At 41.5% G+C, this 18409-nt stretch overlaps 1 protein-coding gene across 18 annotated transcripts in view; it reads left to right on the top strand.

The window, feature by feature from the left end:
- Positions 1–18409, top strand: part of ppp1r12a (protein phosphatase 1, regulatory subunit 12A) — a 188591-nt gene that overhangs the window by 59587 nt on the left and 110595 nt on the right. For all 18 annotated transcript variants that reach the window (XM_078567618.1, XM_078567610.1, XM_078567602.1 and 15 more), the window contains exon 2: positions 18154–18284. In XM_078567618.1, coding sequence (XP_078423744.1) covers positions 18154–18284 — 131 coding nt within the window. The remainder of the gene's footprint in view (positions 1–18153; positions 18285–18409) is intronic.

The following is an 18409-nucleotide window of genomic DNA, read 5'->3' as shown; positions in this document are numbered from 1 at the left end:
AGCCAAGAATGATCCTCTGGAGGTACTGAACAATTTCAATGGCTAAAAATAATTCAAGGGAAAATGTGTTTTCCTGCATGTTACTGCAACCTTATGTCGCTATTAAGGCTGAAGGTTAAGAATTAGGAAAAATGAACATATGAATTAAGAGGAGGAATATGCTATTTGGCCCCTTGAGTCTGCTTCGCCATTCAATAAGATTATGACTGATCTGATTGTAGCCTCAACTCCGCATTCTGTCTATCTCTGATAGCCTTTGCCTCTTGTTAGTCAAGAATCTATCTACCTCTGCCTTAAAAATATTCAATGACCCTGCTTCCACTGCTCTCTGGGGAAGAGAGTTCCCAAGATTCAAGACCTTCTAGGAGAAAAAAAAGGTTCTCATCTCCAAGTTAAATAGGAGATCCTTTATTTTTAAATAGTCCACTCTTTCTAGTGGCAATTTAAAGCATGATTTTGACAAGTTATATTTAAGCTGTCTGAAATTGGGAGAAGAATGGCAAGATGAAAAAGTTAGATTTGAGGAGAGTAATTCCGAGGCAAAGGATGGTCTGCCTCTGGTGGAGGAGCAGAAAATGGATGCAACAGAAGCTGGAGCACCAAAGAATATACCTGGGTTTGAAGGGTTTGAGGTAGGATAGATGTGGGGAGAATGAAGGAAAGTTGTTTGTCTTGGCTATTTTACCTCTGGCTCGTGACAATGTGAAATGCGCATAAATGTTGGCATTCAGAGGGATTTGGGTGTTCTCACATGTGAATCACAGTGTTAACATGCAGGTACAGCAAGCAGTTGGGAAGGCAAATGATATGCTAGCGTCAATTGCAAGGTGGTTGGAGCGTTAGTAAAGAAGTCTTGTTGCAATTATATAGGTCTTTGAGACCACACCTGGAGTAGCCTCCCCAGCTGCTCCCCACCCCAGCTCCCCAACCTTAACCTGAGGACTGATATATTTGCCTTACGCACTCTCAATTGTCAGACTGCTTGTCTGACATCCAGTACTGTATGAGCAGAAGTTTCCTCTAATTAAATGTTGAGAAGACCAAAGCCGTCATTTTTGGTTACCCCAAGCTCGACCACCAAGCCACTGACTCCATCCCTCTTCCTGACAACTGAGGCTGAATCAAACTGTTGGCAATCTTGGTGTCATTATCAACTCCGAGATGAGCCTCCGACCACATGCCTGTGCCGTCACTAAGACTCCTTAGTTGCCCTCTACAATGTTACCTGAATCCATCCCTGTCTCAGCTCATCTGTTGAACCCCTTTGTTACCACTAACCTTGACTATCCTAACACACTCTTGGCTGGCCTCCTACCCTCCCTAAATTTGAGGTTATACAAAACTTCTGCTTTCACTTGCACTGAGTCCCATTCGCTGATCACCCTGTGCATGCTGACCTATATTGGCTCTAACACCTTGATTTTAAACATTTTTACCCTTGTTTTCAAATCCACCCATGGTCTCTCCCCTTCCTATCTTTGTAATCTCCCCAGCCCTACAACCTTTTGAAATCTTGCTGCTGCTCTAATTCTGGTCTATTGAGCATCCTGATTTTATTCACTTCACCATTGGTGACATTGCCTTAAGCTGTCTGCGCCCAATTCTTCTCCATCTCCGTTTCTCTTAAGGCACACCTTAAACTCACTCCTTTGACCAAGCTTTTAGTTATCTGCCCCAAGATCATCTTATGTAGCTTTATTTTTACATAATGCCATTGTGAAGCACCTTACGATGTTTTATTACGTTAAATGTGCTATATAAATACAAGTTGTTGCCTTGGCATGAGTGATTCACTAGATTGATTCCTGGGATTTAGAGAGCTGTTATTTGAGAAAAGGTTGAGTGAAAGGGGCCGATAGTATCTGGAGTTCAGAGGAATAAGAGATGATCTCATTGAAATGTATAAAATCCTTTGAGGACTTGACAGGGTAGACGCTGGATCGTGGCCCCATGTTCTATAGTCCCCACCTGGGCAAACAATGTCAGGATAAGGGATCAGCTACTGAATGAGGAGACATTTCTTAAAGCATTGTGAATCTTTGCAATACTCTACACCAGAAGGCCGTGGGAGTATATTCAAGGATGAGATAAGCAGATTTTTGGATATTAAGGGAAATGAGATAAAATGGGGTAGGGCATGAAAGTAATAAAGATTAGCCATTATCTTATTGAATGATAAATCAGACTTGAGGGGCCATATAGTCTACTCCTTCTAAAGCTTAAGGCCATACATTTGCAGGTAAGAAATTTGGTATCCTGAAGGACATTGAGTTAGCATAGGTCGATGTGTAGGGGTAACTGGAACTTTGGAATAGGATACAGCTGTGTTTGTGTGGGATGGAACTCTAGAGAGTTTTGAAATTGATTCAAGCTAAGGAAGTGTGGATAAAGGTGATCAGGTATGGGAACCCTGAACTTTTTTTTCTGTCTTAATGTGGGGATTCCAAGACCAGTTGTAATGTGCTGGCAGGGATCAGCTAACTTAAAACTTAACAATTAAATCAAAAAGCATTTTGGGTCCCAGATTCAATGTCAATTTATTTTTTTTGCTGGCTAGATTTCTTGCAGTGAAAATTTAAATCAACTTGGCCAAATTTACACTTTTGCAGTTGCTGCTTGTAACATGCCCTATTAATCTCTGCTGAGGCTGGAGAGATTGGAGTTTCTCCATCTATGGATGAACACTTCTGCAACCTGCCACGACAGCAGCTTAAAACGCATCAACCCAGCTTTGCAAGTTCCTCTTATTAATCCCTGGAATCAAACGATCATTTTAATTTGCATTACTTTATGTTGAGGCTGATGTGAAAAACTTAACCTGCACAATCCAGAACTGAAATATACAGCTGTTACGTTGAACAGTATTTAGGGGCCAAACATTACAACAGTGACTGCACTTCAAAAGTACTCCATTAGCTGTAAAGTGCTTTGAGACGTCTGGTGGTCGTGAAAGGCATTTCTAAATATTATTCTATTGTTTTTAAACGACTTTTAGGATCCTGCTTAAAGCTGATCATGACTCCTACCGGGATATCTTGTACTTCAATCAGAGACAGCATATTCTTTAAGCTTTTCTTAAGTTGTAAAATCGAGTGTAAAATCACAAATCTGAGTAATAGAGGGACAAAAAATAATCATTGACCAGACACTGAATTGGACCAGCCATGTAAGTACTGTGGCTTGTTTTTATTCGCTCATCGGATGTGAACGTTGCTGGCTAGGCCACCGTTTATTGCCCATCCCGAGTTGTCCTTGAGAAAGTGGTGGTGAGCTGCCTCCTTGAACCGCTGCAATCCATGTGGTGTAGGTACACCCACAGTCCTGTTAGGGAGGGAGTTCCAGGATTTTGACCCAGCAACAGTGAAGGAATGACAATATATTTCCAAGTAAGGATGGTAAGTAGATTGGAGGGGAACTTCGAGGTGGTGGTGTGCCCATCTGTCTACTGCCCTTGTCATTCTACATTGTAGCGGTAGTGAGTTTGGAAGGTGCTGTCTGAGGAGCCTTGGCGAGTTGCTGCAGTGCATCTCTAGATGGTACACGCTGCTGCCACTATGCATCAGTGGTGGAGGGAGTGAATGTTTTTGGATGGGGTGCCAATCAACTGGGCTGCTTTGCCCTGGGTGTTGTCAAGCTTCTTGAGTATTGTGGGAGCTGCACTCATCCAGGCAAGTGGAGAGCATTCCATCACACTCCTGACTTGTGCCTTTAAGATGGTAGACAGGCTTCGGGGAGTCAGGAGGTGAGTTACTCGCCTCAGGATTCCTAGCCCCTGACCTGCTGTTGTAACCACAGTATTTATATGGCTAGTTCAGTTTCAGTCAATGTTAACCCCCAGGATGTTGATAGTGGGGGATTCCAGTGATGGTAATGCAATTCAATGTCAAGGGATAATGGTAAAAACAAAAAGCTAAAAGCTACTGCGGATGCTGGAAATCCAAAACAAAAACAGAATTACCTGGAAAAACTCAGCAGGTCTGGCAGCATCGGCGGAGAAGAAATCAGTTAACGTTTCGAGCCTTCATGGCCCTTCGGCAGAACTGGAGCATAGTTAGAAGAAGGGAGAAATATAAATTGGTTTAAGGTGGGTGGGGTGGGGTGGGGGGGGGTGGTGGAGAGAGAGACATTGAGGGTGTGGTGTGGTGATTGTGGAGATGAGCAGATAATCAAAAGATGTCAAAGACAAAAGGGTCAAAGAGGTGTTGAAGGTGGTGGTATTTGTCTGAGAAAAGTGCTAATTAAGAATGGAAGACAGGATATTCAAAGTACAGCTCTAGTGGGGGTGGGGTGGAAAGACTAAAGGTTTTAGTTTTAGATTTAAAAATAATGGAAATAGGTGGGGAAAGAAGAATCTATATAAATTATTGAAAAAAAAAGCGGGGGGTGGGGGGGGTGGGGTGAAGAAACGGGATGGGGGGAGGGGGAGTTTAAGATCTAAATCCACCTCATCTTCCGACTAGGCACTTCACAGCCCTCTGGGCTGAATATTGAATTCAACAACTTTAGATCTTAAACTTCCCATCCCCACCCCGTTTCTTTCCCCCCCCCCGCTTTTTTTTTCAATAATTTATTGCCCATCCCCAATTGCCCTTCAGAAGGTGGTGGTGAGCTGCCTTCTTGAACTGCTACAGTCCATGTGGTGTAGGTACACCCACAGTGCTGTTAAGAAGGGAGTTCCAGGATTTTGACCCAGCGACACTCAAGGAACAGCAATATACTTCCAAGTCAGGATGGTGAGTGACTTGGAGGGAACTTCCAGATGGTGGTGTTCCCATGTGTCTGCTGCCCTTGTCCTTCTAGATGGTAATGGTTGTGGGTTTGGAAGGTGCTGTCGAAGGGGTCTTGGTGAACTCCTGCAGTGCATCTTGTAGATGGCACACACTTCTGCTACTGTGCGTCGGTGGCGGAGGGAATGAATGTTTGTGGATGTGGTGCCAATTAAGCGGGCTGCTTTGTCCTGGATGGTGTCAAGCTTCTTTGTGCTAGGTCTGACTCCAGCCAGTAGAGAGTTTTCCGCCTGGTTTCCATTGACCTCAGTTTGCCAGGGCTCTTTGATGACACACTTGGTCAAATGCTGCCTTGAAGTCCAGGGCAGTCACTCTCACTTCTGGAGTTCAGCTCTTTTGTCCATGTTTGCACCAAGGCTGTAATGAGGTCAGGAGCTGAGTGACCCTGGCGGAACACAAACTGGGTGTCAGTGAGCAGGTTATTGCTAAGCAAGTGCCGCTTAAAGCACTTTGCTGATGGTGGCGAGTAGACTGGGGCAGTAATTGGCTGGAACAAAAACAGAAAATGCTGGAAAATCTCAGCAGGCCTAACAGCATCTGTGGAGAGAAAGAAAGGGTTAACGCTTCGAGTCCGTATAACTCTTTTTCAGAGCTAAAGAGAAGTAAAAATGTGATGAAAGTTATACTCTTTCAGGAGGGTGGAGCAGGTGAAGCTGGATAGAAGGCCAGCGATAGATAGATGGAGGCAAAGGAGTGGTTGACAAAGATGTCATGAACAAAGGGACAAAGGGGTGTTACTGGGAGTGGTACAATGATGCTGTTAGACCTGTTGAGTTTTTCCAACATTTTCCATTTTTCATTTCAAATTTCCAGCATCCGCAGTATTTTGCTTTTCACTCAGTAATTGGCTGGGTTGGATTTGTCTTGCTTTTTGTATACAGGACATATGTGAGTAATTTTCCACACAGCTGGGTAGATGCCAGCACTGTAGCTGTACAGGGCAGGCAAGGGGCACAGCAAGTTCTGGAGCACATGTCTTCAGTACTATAAGAGCAAATTAGAGGCTGGGAATTCTGCAGCTAATAACTCACTTCTGGACTCCACAAAACCTGTCCACTATGTACAAGGCACAGGTAAGGAATGTGATGGAATACTCTCCACTTGCCTGGATGAGGACAGTTCCAACAACAGTCAAGAAGCTTTGTCCAGGACAAAGCAGCTTGCTTGTTTGGCATCCCATCCACAAACATTCACTCCCTCCACCCCTACGCACAGTGGTCACAGTGCGTATCATCTGCGAGATGCACTGCAGCAACTCACCAAGGCTCCTTAGACAGCATTTTCGAAACCCGCTACCTGTACCACCTAGGGCAGCAGATGCATGGAACACCACCATTGGATGTTCCCCTCTAAGTCCTCACCATCCTAACATGGAATTATATCGCAGCTCCTTCACTGTCACTGGGTCAAAATCCTGGAGCTCCCTCTCTGACAGCACCCTGGGTGTTCCTACAGCACATGGACTGCAGCGATTCTAGCGGGCAGCTCAGCATCTTCTTGAGGGCAATTAGAGATGGGCAATAAATACTAGCCCAGCCACCCATACATCCCATGAACAAATAAAAATAAAAACCAGCCAATTCTTAATGAAATGACAAAACATTGAGCAGTGTCAGTAGCAAAATGAAATATACCTGTATGAAATTGATTGAGAAGACAAAATGACCTGAAGCCAGCAGTGTTTCCGTGAATAGAAAGTAGCATTAAAGTAGTTTGTGCTTGATTACAATGCATCAATCGGCTCCTGGGCCCAGAAAATAATGAAATCACGCCACAATCAACTCTTTTTTTTAGCTGAATAATGAATAGCCTGATCAAGGGAGCAATGATCTCCCAGGTATGTCCCAACCAATGTGCAGCCAGAGTTTGATTGTTCAATGTTATGGTTATTTTCTTGGTGCCATGTATTTTAGGCTTCTCAATTGTGGATTGTTGCAGATGTGGAGAAATTTGCTATTTGGAATTTTCATTGACTTATCCACAAAATTGTTGGTCTGAGAAGTAGCAAGTAACATTCAAACCACACAAGTGCCAGGCAATGACCATCTCCAACGAGAGAGAATCTAACCATCTCTCCTTGACATTGAGTGGCATTATTATCGCTGAATCCTCATCAGCATCCTGGGAGTTACCATCGTCCAGAAACTGAACTGCCCAGCCAAATAAATACTGTGGCTACAAGAGCAGGTCAGAGTCTGGGAATTCTGTGGGATGTAACTCACTTCCTGACTCTGCGAAGCTTGTCCACCATCTGTAAGCCACAAGTCAGGAGTGTGATGGAATACTCTCCACTTGCTTGGATGAGTGCAGCTCCCACAATACTCAAAAAGCTTGACAACATCTAGGGCAAAGCAGTGCAGTTGATTGTCAATATTTCAGGTCAATTTCTGCTGTTTAGAACATGGAAAAAAGTGCTTCCCGATCCCACCACCAGGGGAACCAATTTTTCTGTTTTTCCCTATTGAATTTGTATGATTTTAAAAACCTCCATTAGATCGCTGCTAAACCTTCCAAATTCAGGAATGCAAGCCATGGTTTTGCCATTTGCCCTCATGATTTAACCGTTTAAGCCCTGGTATTATTATGGTCAATCTGTGCTGTACTACTTCCAAGGGCAGTATACCCTTCGTTATTTCAAATAGTTGGTTGTTTCTGTTGACGCTATCAGTCCTGAATTCTGTGATTTTGTTTTTGATGCTTTTTACCAACTCGTCTATGGAAAGTTGTGAAATTAGCCACTCGTGATTTTTTTCTTTTGGAAAATTGTAATTTGCAATTTGCTAATTTTCCCGATGTCAAAACGAGGGATTTAGCAAACCGTGATCAGCATAAAGCACTGTGTCAGGTATAACTTGGTGAGCTGAATAATAAAACTCATTATTTCCTGTTCCAAAAATGTGCCTAAGCCAGGCATTTTTTGTTTTGTTTTCACATGCTAGTCACCCAGTGGCTTCTGTGGGAGATTGAGTTCAGTGCCAATGTCAATTAGGAACTGGATTGAGACTGCTGCAGTGAGAGCCCAAAGACCAGTGAAGCTTGGGACCCTTCCAGCCAGCAGTCAGCACACTTGCCATCAGTTTGGCCTGAAACGGCATCAAGATCTCAGTGGTGCAAGGCTGGTATTTAATCCACTGCCTTTGACAGCCTAAAATCTGTTGGTCAAATTAAAACTGGTTTAAGAATGCATTCTGAGCATAGTTTTTTGTGGTTACTTGAGAGAACAGTTTGTTGTCTTTAAAAAAAAAATGATGCTGAAAATTGCACTAAATTTAATTTTGAGTTTCATAGGTAGGTCTTTTTTATGTGAAGTTAAGTGAAATGAAACAAAGTTTTATTCCATTCATGACATGGATAGTTGTAACAGGCAATAACTTTCTCCAAAAAGAGAAAAGTTAACCTTCTCCCCCTTACCCCCAATGCATTACCATTGCGGAATTCCCACGATCAACATGCTGGGGGGTTACTGTTGACCAGAAACTTAACTGGACCAGCCATATAAATTCTATGGCTACAAGAGCAGGTCAGAGGCTAGGAATTCTGCAGTGAATAATGCACCTCCTTTCTCCCCAAAGTTTGCCTCCCATCTACAAGGCAGAAGTCAAGAGTGTGATAGAATACTCTCCACCTGCCTGGATGAGTGCAGCGCCAACAACATGGAAGAAGCTCAGCCCTCTCTATGACAACGCAACCTGCTTGATTGGCACATCATCCACCTCCTTATACAGTCACCTCCATCACCGACGCATAGTGGCAACAGTATACTATATGCAAGAGATGTGATGAGCGATGTTAATATAGTATCATAGGATGCAATTCACCAAGCCTCCTTCGACAGTACCTTCCAAACCTTTGATCTCTACCTAGAAGGACAAGGGCAGCAGACTACCACCTAGAAGTGATTACTGGAACTCCCAGGTGGTAGTCTGCTGCCCTTGTCCTTCAAGGTAGAGATCGAAGGTTTGGAAGGTACTGTTGAAGGAGGCTTGGTGAATTGCTGCAGTGCATCTTGTAAGAAAGTACAAAATAGGAGAAGTAGGCCATTCAGCCCCTCAATTTCAGGCATTTATTGGTCAAAATTGAGAAATCTGCTAATTGAGTTTTCATTTTTAGTGTGATACCATGAATTAAATCTTGCATCTAGGGTGGACAATTGCATCTGTTTGGTTCAAATGCCATGTTAATGATTTCTGCTAATTGAACAATCATATATTGCCCTAAATTTTAGTGAACAAAAGGTAGTATAAAAACTATGAATAAAGGCAGTAGGTTGAACAAACCGAGTGAAGAACAGCAGCAACATATGGTACCTTTAACATAATGAAACATCTCAAGTGCTTCAGAGAAATACTAAAACAAGGCAAGACTGAGCCACACAGGAGATGTTAGATGACCAACAACTTGGTCGAAGAGGTAGTTTTTAAGGAGTGACTTCAAAGAGAAAGCAAAGTACAGAGGCAATGGGAGGGAATTCCAGAGCTTGGAGCCTAGGCAACTGAAGGCATGGACACCAATAATGGAGGAAATTTAATTGGGAATGCACAAAGGGCTGAATTTGGAGTGCACATAACTCAGAGTTGTGGGGTTGGAGGAGATTTGAGATAGGGAAGGGCAAGGTGATAGAGGGATTTGAAAACGGATGAGAATTTTGAAATCAAGATGGTGTTTGCGAACCAAAATAGTTCAGTGAGCATGGGTGACGGGAATGGGACTTGCTGCGAGCTATGGCTCTGACAGCAGAGTTTTGGATGACCTCAAGTTTGCGGAGAGTAGAATTTGATTTCAGAATTTTTAAGGGCTGTTTAGACGCTATTTGTCCAATTTCCACCGTATAACTGGGCTAAGATGACACAACTTTATAGGCTCCAGAGAGTTAGGCTTGCACAGGAATTTTTTTAGTCATTGACACTGCACCATCACTGTATTGATGGGTCATTTATTTACATAACTATATGTTCAGGTGGGTTCGTAATCAATATGGTGGCTGAGATTAGTTTTTCTCCAGAAGAACGACCACAGAGATGTGCTGAATTATGTCTGTGTTGTAAATTTCCGTGGTCCTATCTAATGGCATTTTAGCTGTAGGCTCTCTTCCCAAATTAAATGTGTATAAGATATCTGTTCGAAAATTACATGTAGATGAACTGTCTTTGCGGCAGCATATCCTTCCAAGAGAGGGAGTGAAATGTAATTTTAGAAAGGCAAGGGATATAATTTTCATAAATTTATAAATATGGCAGTTTAGACTCAACATTTAAAGAGAACGGGTAGTAAAATTGGAATCATGTACATGTGTACAGGTACATATAACCTGCCCCTTCCATAGATCAGTCCATAAGGCCCAATTTATTGAATTGCCTGAGGGGAGTTGTGAGCATTTCTTTGCGACACCATAAGATGGTCAAAATTGCACAATTTCTATTTGTTTAAACCTTGTTGGATGTTTTCACAAATGACACTTTTTCTTGCTGGCAGTAGCATAAGGTCTGTTATGGTCTACAGTGTATTCTAATCTACCTTATCAAAACTTGAGACACCAGTCTCTTCCTTGACAAAAATTGCTATCTTGAGTTTACTGAAGCAGTATTTGCTGATTCTGCTCTGAATTTTCTGAACAAATCCATTACTGGTTGGGAATGTTGGGGAGGGAATGATTTTGACTCTTAGGAGGCTTATCAGTTTTCCAATTTTCTAATTGCATCCTATGATACTATATTAACATAAAGTTGAAGGCGTTTTTACTTTTGCATATGGATTAGGCTTTTTGCCCCCTTCTCCCACTTCCTCCCCTCAAAACAAAAACTGAATGACAAGCCTGGTTGTATGTATACTCGCTGCTATGTCTTGGAATTTTAAGTCCTGAAAACACCCTTTCAACTCCTCTCTGAATCCTCTTCAATGCGTCAATATCTTTTTGATGGCACTGAAGCAGTCCATGTCCAAATCCAGCAGGACCTGGACAATATCCAGGCTTGGGCTGACAAGTGGCAAGTAACATTTGTGCCACACAAGCGTCAGGCAATAACCACTGCCAACAAGAGAGAATCCAACCATCGCCCCTTGATGTTCAATGACATTACCATCACTGAATCCCCCACTATCGACATCCTGGGGGTTACCATTGACCAGAAATTGAATTAGACTAGCCATATAAATACTGTGGCTACAAAAGCAGGTCAGAGGCTAGGAATCCTGTGGCGAGTAACTCACTACCTGACTCCCCAAAGCCTATCCACCATCTACAAGGCACAAGTCAGGAGTGTGATGGAATCCTCTCCACTTGCCTGGATGAGTGCAGCTCCCACAACACTCAAGAAGCTTGAGGCTGCCCAAGACAAAGCAGCCCGCTTGATTGGCACCACATCCAAAAATATTCACTCCCTCCATCACCGAAGGCTCCTTCGCCAGCACCTTCCAAACCCACGACCACAACCACCTAGAAGGACAAGGGCAGCAGATAGATGGGAACACCACCACCTGAAAGTTCCCCTCCAAGTCACTCACCATCCTGACTTGGAAATATATCGCTGTTCCTTCATTATCACTGGGTCCACATCCTGGAGCTCCCTTCCTAACAGCACTGTGGGTTGCAGCGGTTCAAGAAGGCAGCTCACCATCACCAGCTCAAGGGCAGCTAGGGATGAGCAATAAATGCTGGCCCAGCCAGCGAAGCCCACATCCTGTGAACGAATAAAAAGAAATGATGTATGAAATTGATCTCTATTCCAAATGTGTTCTCTCCAATTATGTCTGGAAGATTAGAATAACTTGCTTTAACTTGAAGGCAAATGACCTTGAGTTGCAACCCAGTACTTAGGTATTCTTGTTGACAACCAGTCATTAGTGAACAGAAAGGTTCACCACCCCCTATTCCTATTTTTGAGCATTTTGCCAGTGGGCACCCCTTCATCATGTAAATATGTTTAATTTTTCTTACTCCAATGTGGATTGGATTCACCCTAAAAATTTATCTGCAGCTGCTCCTTAAGCTGCCCACTTCATTCGTGTAGAGCCTCTTAAATTCAGTCAGTCTCCTTTTATATTTGTCTCCTTGCCACACAGCTTAGAGTCATGAGCAATTTTTTAAAAGAAAAAGAATCAGAAGCATCTTCCTCCATGTTCTTCGGTCAATAGAGCAAACTGTAGAACTGCACTGATTGTCGTCGCCTCCCTCATTGGTCTGGGCATTTGACAGCAGCTAAAAATTATTATCCCATGTTTCTCAGCGGTTGTTTGATGTTTAATTGCAGTACTCACGTCAGCATGCTGTAAACCTATCTGCTGTTATCTTTTGTAAAGTTCAGTATTTCTACGTTACTGTATCTTCTGGAACTCTTTTTCCTTTCTCTGTCCTGTTGTAACTCTTTTTCTTTCTCATGGCTTCATTTTTACTTTGATTATCAAAAATTTGTGTAAGAACTGGAATTTAAAATATTAAATTTGTACTTTTTAGAAAGTTACAATTCCTTTCATACAGTATTTGCTTTAGCTTACACTGTTGAAGAAATCTTTAGTCATGATTATGTACCAAACCTATTCCCATGAAGCAAGACTAAAGGCCACATGCAATGCCTCAAGCCCCTGTGTGCTTACTTCAGGTGACTTGCAGTTTGAGAAGTTTTTTTTTTGTTAAATGTTGTCTAGTTGGTAGATTAATCTTAAATCAGTATCAAAGATGTGTTTGTGCAGCAACTTGAAGTATATGCAAATTCATGGGAAAACTAAGCTAAACTCAATATGAAATACCTGTGGGATCTATAAGGACAATAAGCTTGAATGCCCTAGCCTTAGAAGACTTTACAGTTGTTTCTGAGGGAGAAGTTTTAGGCTGATGGTTAAGGGTGGAGAACGAAACACTTAATATTCACAGTTCAGGCACAGCATAACCTGATGCAAAGAGGACTGTCCACACCATCTAATGGCAGCTCCTACCCTGTAACCAAAAGGAAGAGACCAGCAATATTATAGGAGCTCAATTATCTCAAAGGTCTCCATCCAAACTCTACACAGTCCTGATTTGGACATGTATCGCTGCTGTTTCACTGTTTGTTTCTGTGAACACTCTACCCCATGCCATCACGGGATTACTGTCATGCATGAGCAGAGCGGCCAACACCACCACCCGGCTCCTGGGGATGGGTGATAAATGTGGCCTTGCCAGTGCTGTTCATGCTCCACGAACAAAATAGTTGTACGATTTTTGTGCTATTTGGTGTCTCTTTCAAAACATATTGAGAGAGGTTAGCAAAGCAATATGGGACCTTGGGCTTCGTAAATAGAGGCATTGGGTACAAAAACATGGAAGTTATGCTGAACCTTTTATAAAGCTGTGGTTAGGCCCCAACTTGAGTAGTGTGTGCAGTTCTGGTCGTAACACTTTAGAAAAGATGTGAAGGTCCTTGAGAGGTTGAGAGGAGATTTACCAGAATGGGGGCGGGGCTTAGTTACAAGGTTAGGTTGGAAAGGCTAGGGTTGTTCTCTTTGGAGCAAAGGAGGTTGATGTGAGATTTGATGGCGGTGTACAAGATTATGATTGGCTTAGATAAGGTAGACGAGGAAAAACTTCCCTTGGCTATTGGTACAAGATCTAGGGGTCACTGATTTAATATTTTGGGCAAGAGATGCAGGAGGAATACCATATGGTTTGTGGAACCTGCTCCCCCACTCTATGATAATGGCTGACCTTGGGCTTCAACTTCATTTTCCCGCTCGCTCTCCGTATCCCTTCCCTGAGAGACCAAAAATCTGCCTATCCCAGCCTTAAATGTACTCAATGATGGAGCATCTACAACCCTGTGAGGTAGAAAATTCCAAAGATTCACAAACCTTTGAGCAAAGCAATTTCTCCTCCTCTCAATCCTAAATGATTGGCCCCTTATCCAGAGACTGTACCCCTGTGTTTGAGACTTCTCAACTGGGAGAAACAATCTCTCAGCGTCTACCCTATCAAACCTCTCAGAATTTTGTCAGTTTCAATCAGATTGCCTCACATTTTTCTAAACTCCAGAAAAATATAACCCCAGAATATGAGGAAGAACTTTTCTACATAGTGCAAGGGTACAGGGAAAAGGCAGGGCAATGGCACTAGGTCATAATGCTCATTTAGAGAGCCACTGTGAACATGGGCTGAATGGCCTCCTACTGTGCTAAGATTCTGATCTGGAACTCGCTGTCTATAAGGGTGGTGAAAGCGGAGACAATCGATGGTTTTGAAAGGAAATTGGATGGGCACTTGAAGGAAATAAACCTGCAGGGCTACAGGGATAGAGCAGGAACTGGGTCTGACTGGATTGTTTCATGGGGACCTGGCATCGACTCAATGGGTGGAATGGCCGTCTCCTCACCCAAAATGACCCTGACCCTATTCATTGACTAGATGTTGCTTGAGTACAGAACTCCAGCTTCATAATCCGTTCCATCTGTTTACCAAACCAGACAACCTTTTCTGATGAGACCATATCTTAGTGATTTCATCAGCAGAACGGACATTCGGGTATCGGGGCTTGTATCCTGTCAGGATAGGAGCCATCAAGGGTAGTTGAAACTCAGCCCACTTGTAGTCAGCTGTTCAATGTTACTTGTAAGAAGTAGCTTCAGGAGTGCCTATGCTCTTTCAAAGCTTTGTTGCTTTGATCTGGCATCATACATCTTTGATGTAACTTGTCAGGCCTACACACCAACTACTATAACTTGATATCCTAATCAAAATAGCAGTTAACAAATTTGATCCTCTTGTTTTAGGAAGTTCATCCTTACTACAAAACTGCAGTTCAAACACAACCTTCATTTGATCTACACCCTGGCACTCTTTGAAGCTCTCCCTACATATTACATTGCTCTTTTCACCTCTAAGTTGCGCTGTTACTGACTGTTCTCTGAAATTAGCTCTCGATCCAGGCCCTTGGCCATGTTTTAACGGTTAGCAAACAAAATCTGTTTTGACTAGTTTTATTCTGTGTGCCCATAAAAGTGGCAGTTGCACTTGTTGTGAGAATTGAAATGGAATTATGCTAAACCTGTATCGAACCTTGGGTAGACCACACTTAGAATATCACGGCCAGAAATGCACCAAGAAGGATATAGAAGCACTGGTTAGGGTGCAGACAAGATTTACAGGGCTATCACTTGAGTGAACGTAGTAGAAAATAACATTGGTTTGCAACTCATGCTAAAACTAAGAAAAGCTAGAACCAGTGATTCCTTTTCTCACCTTGAGTCAATAACGTGACTAATTCTTTATAATATGTAAGTGTCAGATAAAATGTAGGGCTTTGAAAAATATCCGTTGAAAATAGCAATAAGTGAAGCTTTGTGAATTTAAGTAATACTCATTTCAGAAATCTGACATGAGACACATCTGGAGAAAATAGAATCAGGGAGCATGTTCCTATTTGAACTGATTGGTAGTTTGTCAGACATGTGACCAGCTAAAGAATTGTTACAGCTTTGTAGCTAGTTGAGGTGAGAGGTGAATTGAGAATGAAGCTGGTTTTTTAAAATTCCTTAAGGGCTGTGAGAATTTATAGCTGAAACTTTTGCCACTCATTTCTATTGGTGTTTCCGGCCAAAGAGCTTAAATACATTTCAGAATGATGCATTGCCTACAGGAAGTGCTGGAAGATTTGCCTATTGCTTGACATGATCAATAAAGGAGCCCCCTTTGTTGTCTTCCAATTCCTGACATTGGACAAGTTTTAAGGATGGATTTCCCTCAGTTTCTTCCTTAGCTACCTTTTATAGAAGCTTCCTAATCCCTTTTGGAAAGTGAAATATGTTACAGTGCACCTAGCTTCTGTGTGAAAGCACTAGTTTTCATATTAAAGGTTTTGGTTTTTGATTTTTTTCTCCTTGATTCTGAAATCCTTGGAGCAGCAGATCTCAAGCATATGTTCACTAATTAATTAGAATAAAAATGCTCGATCAGCTTAAGGATCAATCTTGATAAATAGAGGCCTGCATCACTACTAACCACTAGGCGAGGTGTTGGTGATAACCTGAGGAAATGGTTGAGATTGTTGTGGGTTCACAGTGGCCAACACCCAAACAGTCATTACTGAATGGCACTAAATCAAATGGCTTTTGGCTGCAGAATATTTACATATTTATTTTGAAATGGTGAAACAAACTCCAGAATTTTTTTTTTCACAGTTATATACATATGTGTATTTTAACATTAACTATTGGAATTGTTTATCAAGTGCCTAATTTGTTGTTGAAACTGTTATTGCAAATTTTAATTAATTTCCAAAAGAGAAAAAATGACTGGAAATCTCTTTGTTATTTTGCCCCATGATAGCTCATGCTATATTGAATGGGGGAAGAAAAAATCCAGCTGATCGTTGAGGGGTTACGTTTTGAAGGGCAGATACAATGCATATCAGGGTTGCATGATAAATTTTTTGAAAAACTCCTGTTGTCATGCGTCCAGCTGACTATGAAGGAGCTGACTCAATCAACCTAATTTAAAGAAGTGTATGCATTTAGCAAATTGGTATTTTTCTGATTTTAAAGGCTGTCGGGTAAGTGGTCGGGCTATATACTCCTCCCACTTAGAAACTGTGCAAATAACACGATGGATTTGCCATTCCTATTCTTGTCAGTTACAAAGTTGAACATGCCAGCTACTTTAATTAGGAACTGGTGTTATTTGTTACGGTATAATCACATCACCTACAAGTGGCATCAGCTACGATTTCAGTTCAAATATAGTACAGCAGAGCACTGACTTTGAGTTTATCTGTTTCAATAAATTGGTCCAAATACATGCATGTTTGAAGGATTCTTGTGAGGATCTTAAAGGAAAGAACTGACTGCATTTATCCAAATGCAGTTAACCTCATTGTTGTGCTCTGTGCATGAATATCTGTATACACAAATATAATCATCGTTGATTTGGAGGAAAAATATCTGGAATGTTTAAGCGTTTTTGTCTCAGAGGGGAAATCATAGATTGAGAGGCAGATTTCTGCAATTATGCTCCCTCGTACTGAGCTTCAATCTCAAAATCCAGACATATTGTCCAAAGAGGACAAACTTGTTGGCACTAATCGCTGTCTCTCTGGTGTGAAACTGCTTTCACTCAAGTATTTTAGAAATATGTTAACCTCCAATTTTAAGTGGCATAATTGGTTTATCATAATTAGGCTAAACTTTTCTTCATTAAGGCACTATGCTATTATCAGTTGATTTTGATGTGAAATATAGACATGGTTTGTTTACTTTTTGTCAGTTTGACAGTGAAGCATTAAGTTTTTGACTACAGTTTTGTACCCTGTTTTTAATTTATCGGGTTCACACTCTGGAACAGATTTATGAAGAACATGATGGTGATGTAAATCACGTTAAATTCAATTATGTTGTTTGAGAAGGACATTATTGTGACACCGTTCTTTCCCCAAATGCCTTTGGCAAAACCTTTTCTATTTTTATGGATGTTCAGTAATCATGACCATTAACTTTCAAAATAAGTCCTTTAATGTACTAACTGTTTCTTAAGGACTTGTTAGTGTGTGCCTGCATGAAATGTATTGAAATGTGATTTGACTTACTGTCACCAGTTTATTTTCATTGTTCGTCACTGCTTTCAATATTTTGGGCATGTTATCTGTGAAGTCATCAAACACCAAATGCCAATTCTCTTTTATTCTAACAGTTTTATTTTGAAGGTAATCATGGAATATTTTAGTTTGAAATTGTTGAGTTTTGTTTCAAACATTCCATAAGTTATTTTGTAGTAGTGGGGCAGAAATACAAAAGCCAAGCCTGAAATAAAAACGTTGGCCTATTAACTTCTGTAAAGAGAAAAATTGTGTTAGCAGAGTTCTGATGAAGGATCTACATTTAAACTGGCAACCTGCCTTCATTTCAGCAGTTGCTGACAAAACTGTTGGGAATTTGCAACATTTTCTCTTTATATTTGTTCTTTGTTCATGCTCCCACTTCACCTTCAAAAAAAAGTCCAGGATGCTTGAACCTTCGTTCTTGTTCCCTACTCTTCCCCCAAACAATTTGGAATGTTTGGAAAGTGAACATGGGAAGTCAGAGCTGCAAATTTGTTGGTGCTCATTTTCTGACTTTTAAAAGAAGGTTATTTAATTTGCTTGGTCTTCCTGTTGGATTTGGAACAATGATGAATTGACTCATCAAGAACACAAAAAAAATTACCTGATGCTAATTTGCGGTGTAGCTTTGGCAGTAAGATCAAATTGCAAGTAATAAGACCCGGCCATCAAATATCTGAACTTTGCTCATTTAGTACATGGACGAGTACTGTAAGATGCTATAATGAGAAGGTGTGCTTGAGTTTTTTTGACTCTACTATCCATCTGTAGCAAATATTGAAAAAATACATTTTTTATATCTCTTCTAGGCATGTATAGATGATAATCTGGATATGGTGAAATTCCTAGTGGAGCATTCTGCAAATATTAATCAGCCAGATAATGAAGGTTGGATACCATTGCATGCAGCTGCTTCCTGTGGATATGCAGACATAGCAGAGTAAGTAGACAACTTCACCATTCTTTTTATAGACTTGCGTTTTTATTTCTTCCTTGCTGTCCTCCCCTGGCATTTAGGGAAGTCTAAAGGATGGAGAGGGTGGAACCTTCTGTGAGGATTCAAAA

The sequence above is a fragment of the Cetorhinus maximus genome, chromosome 22 (assembly GCF_964194155.1).
Source record: "Cetorhinus maximus chromosome 22, sCetMax3.hap1.1, whole genome shotgun sequence".
NCBI lineage: Eukaryota > Metazoa > Chordata > Chondrichthyes > Lamniformes > Cetorhinidae > Cetorhinus > Cetorhinus maximus.
This window is presented reverse-complemented; position numbering and strand designations above follow the sequence as displayed.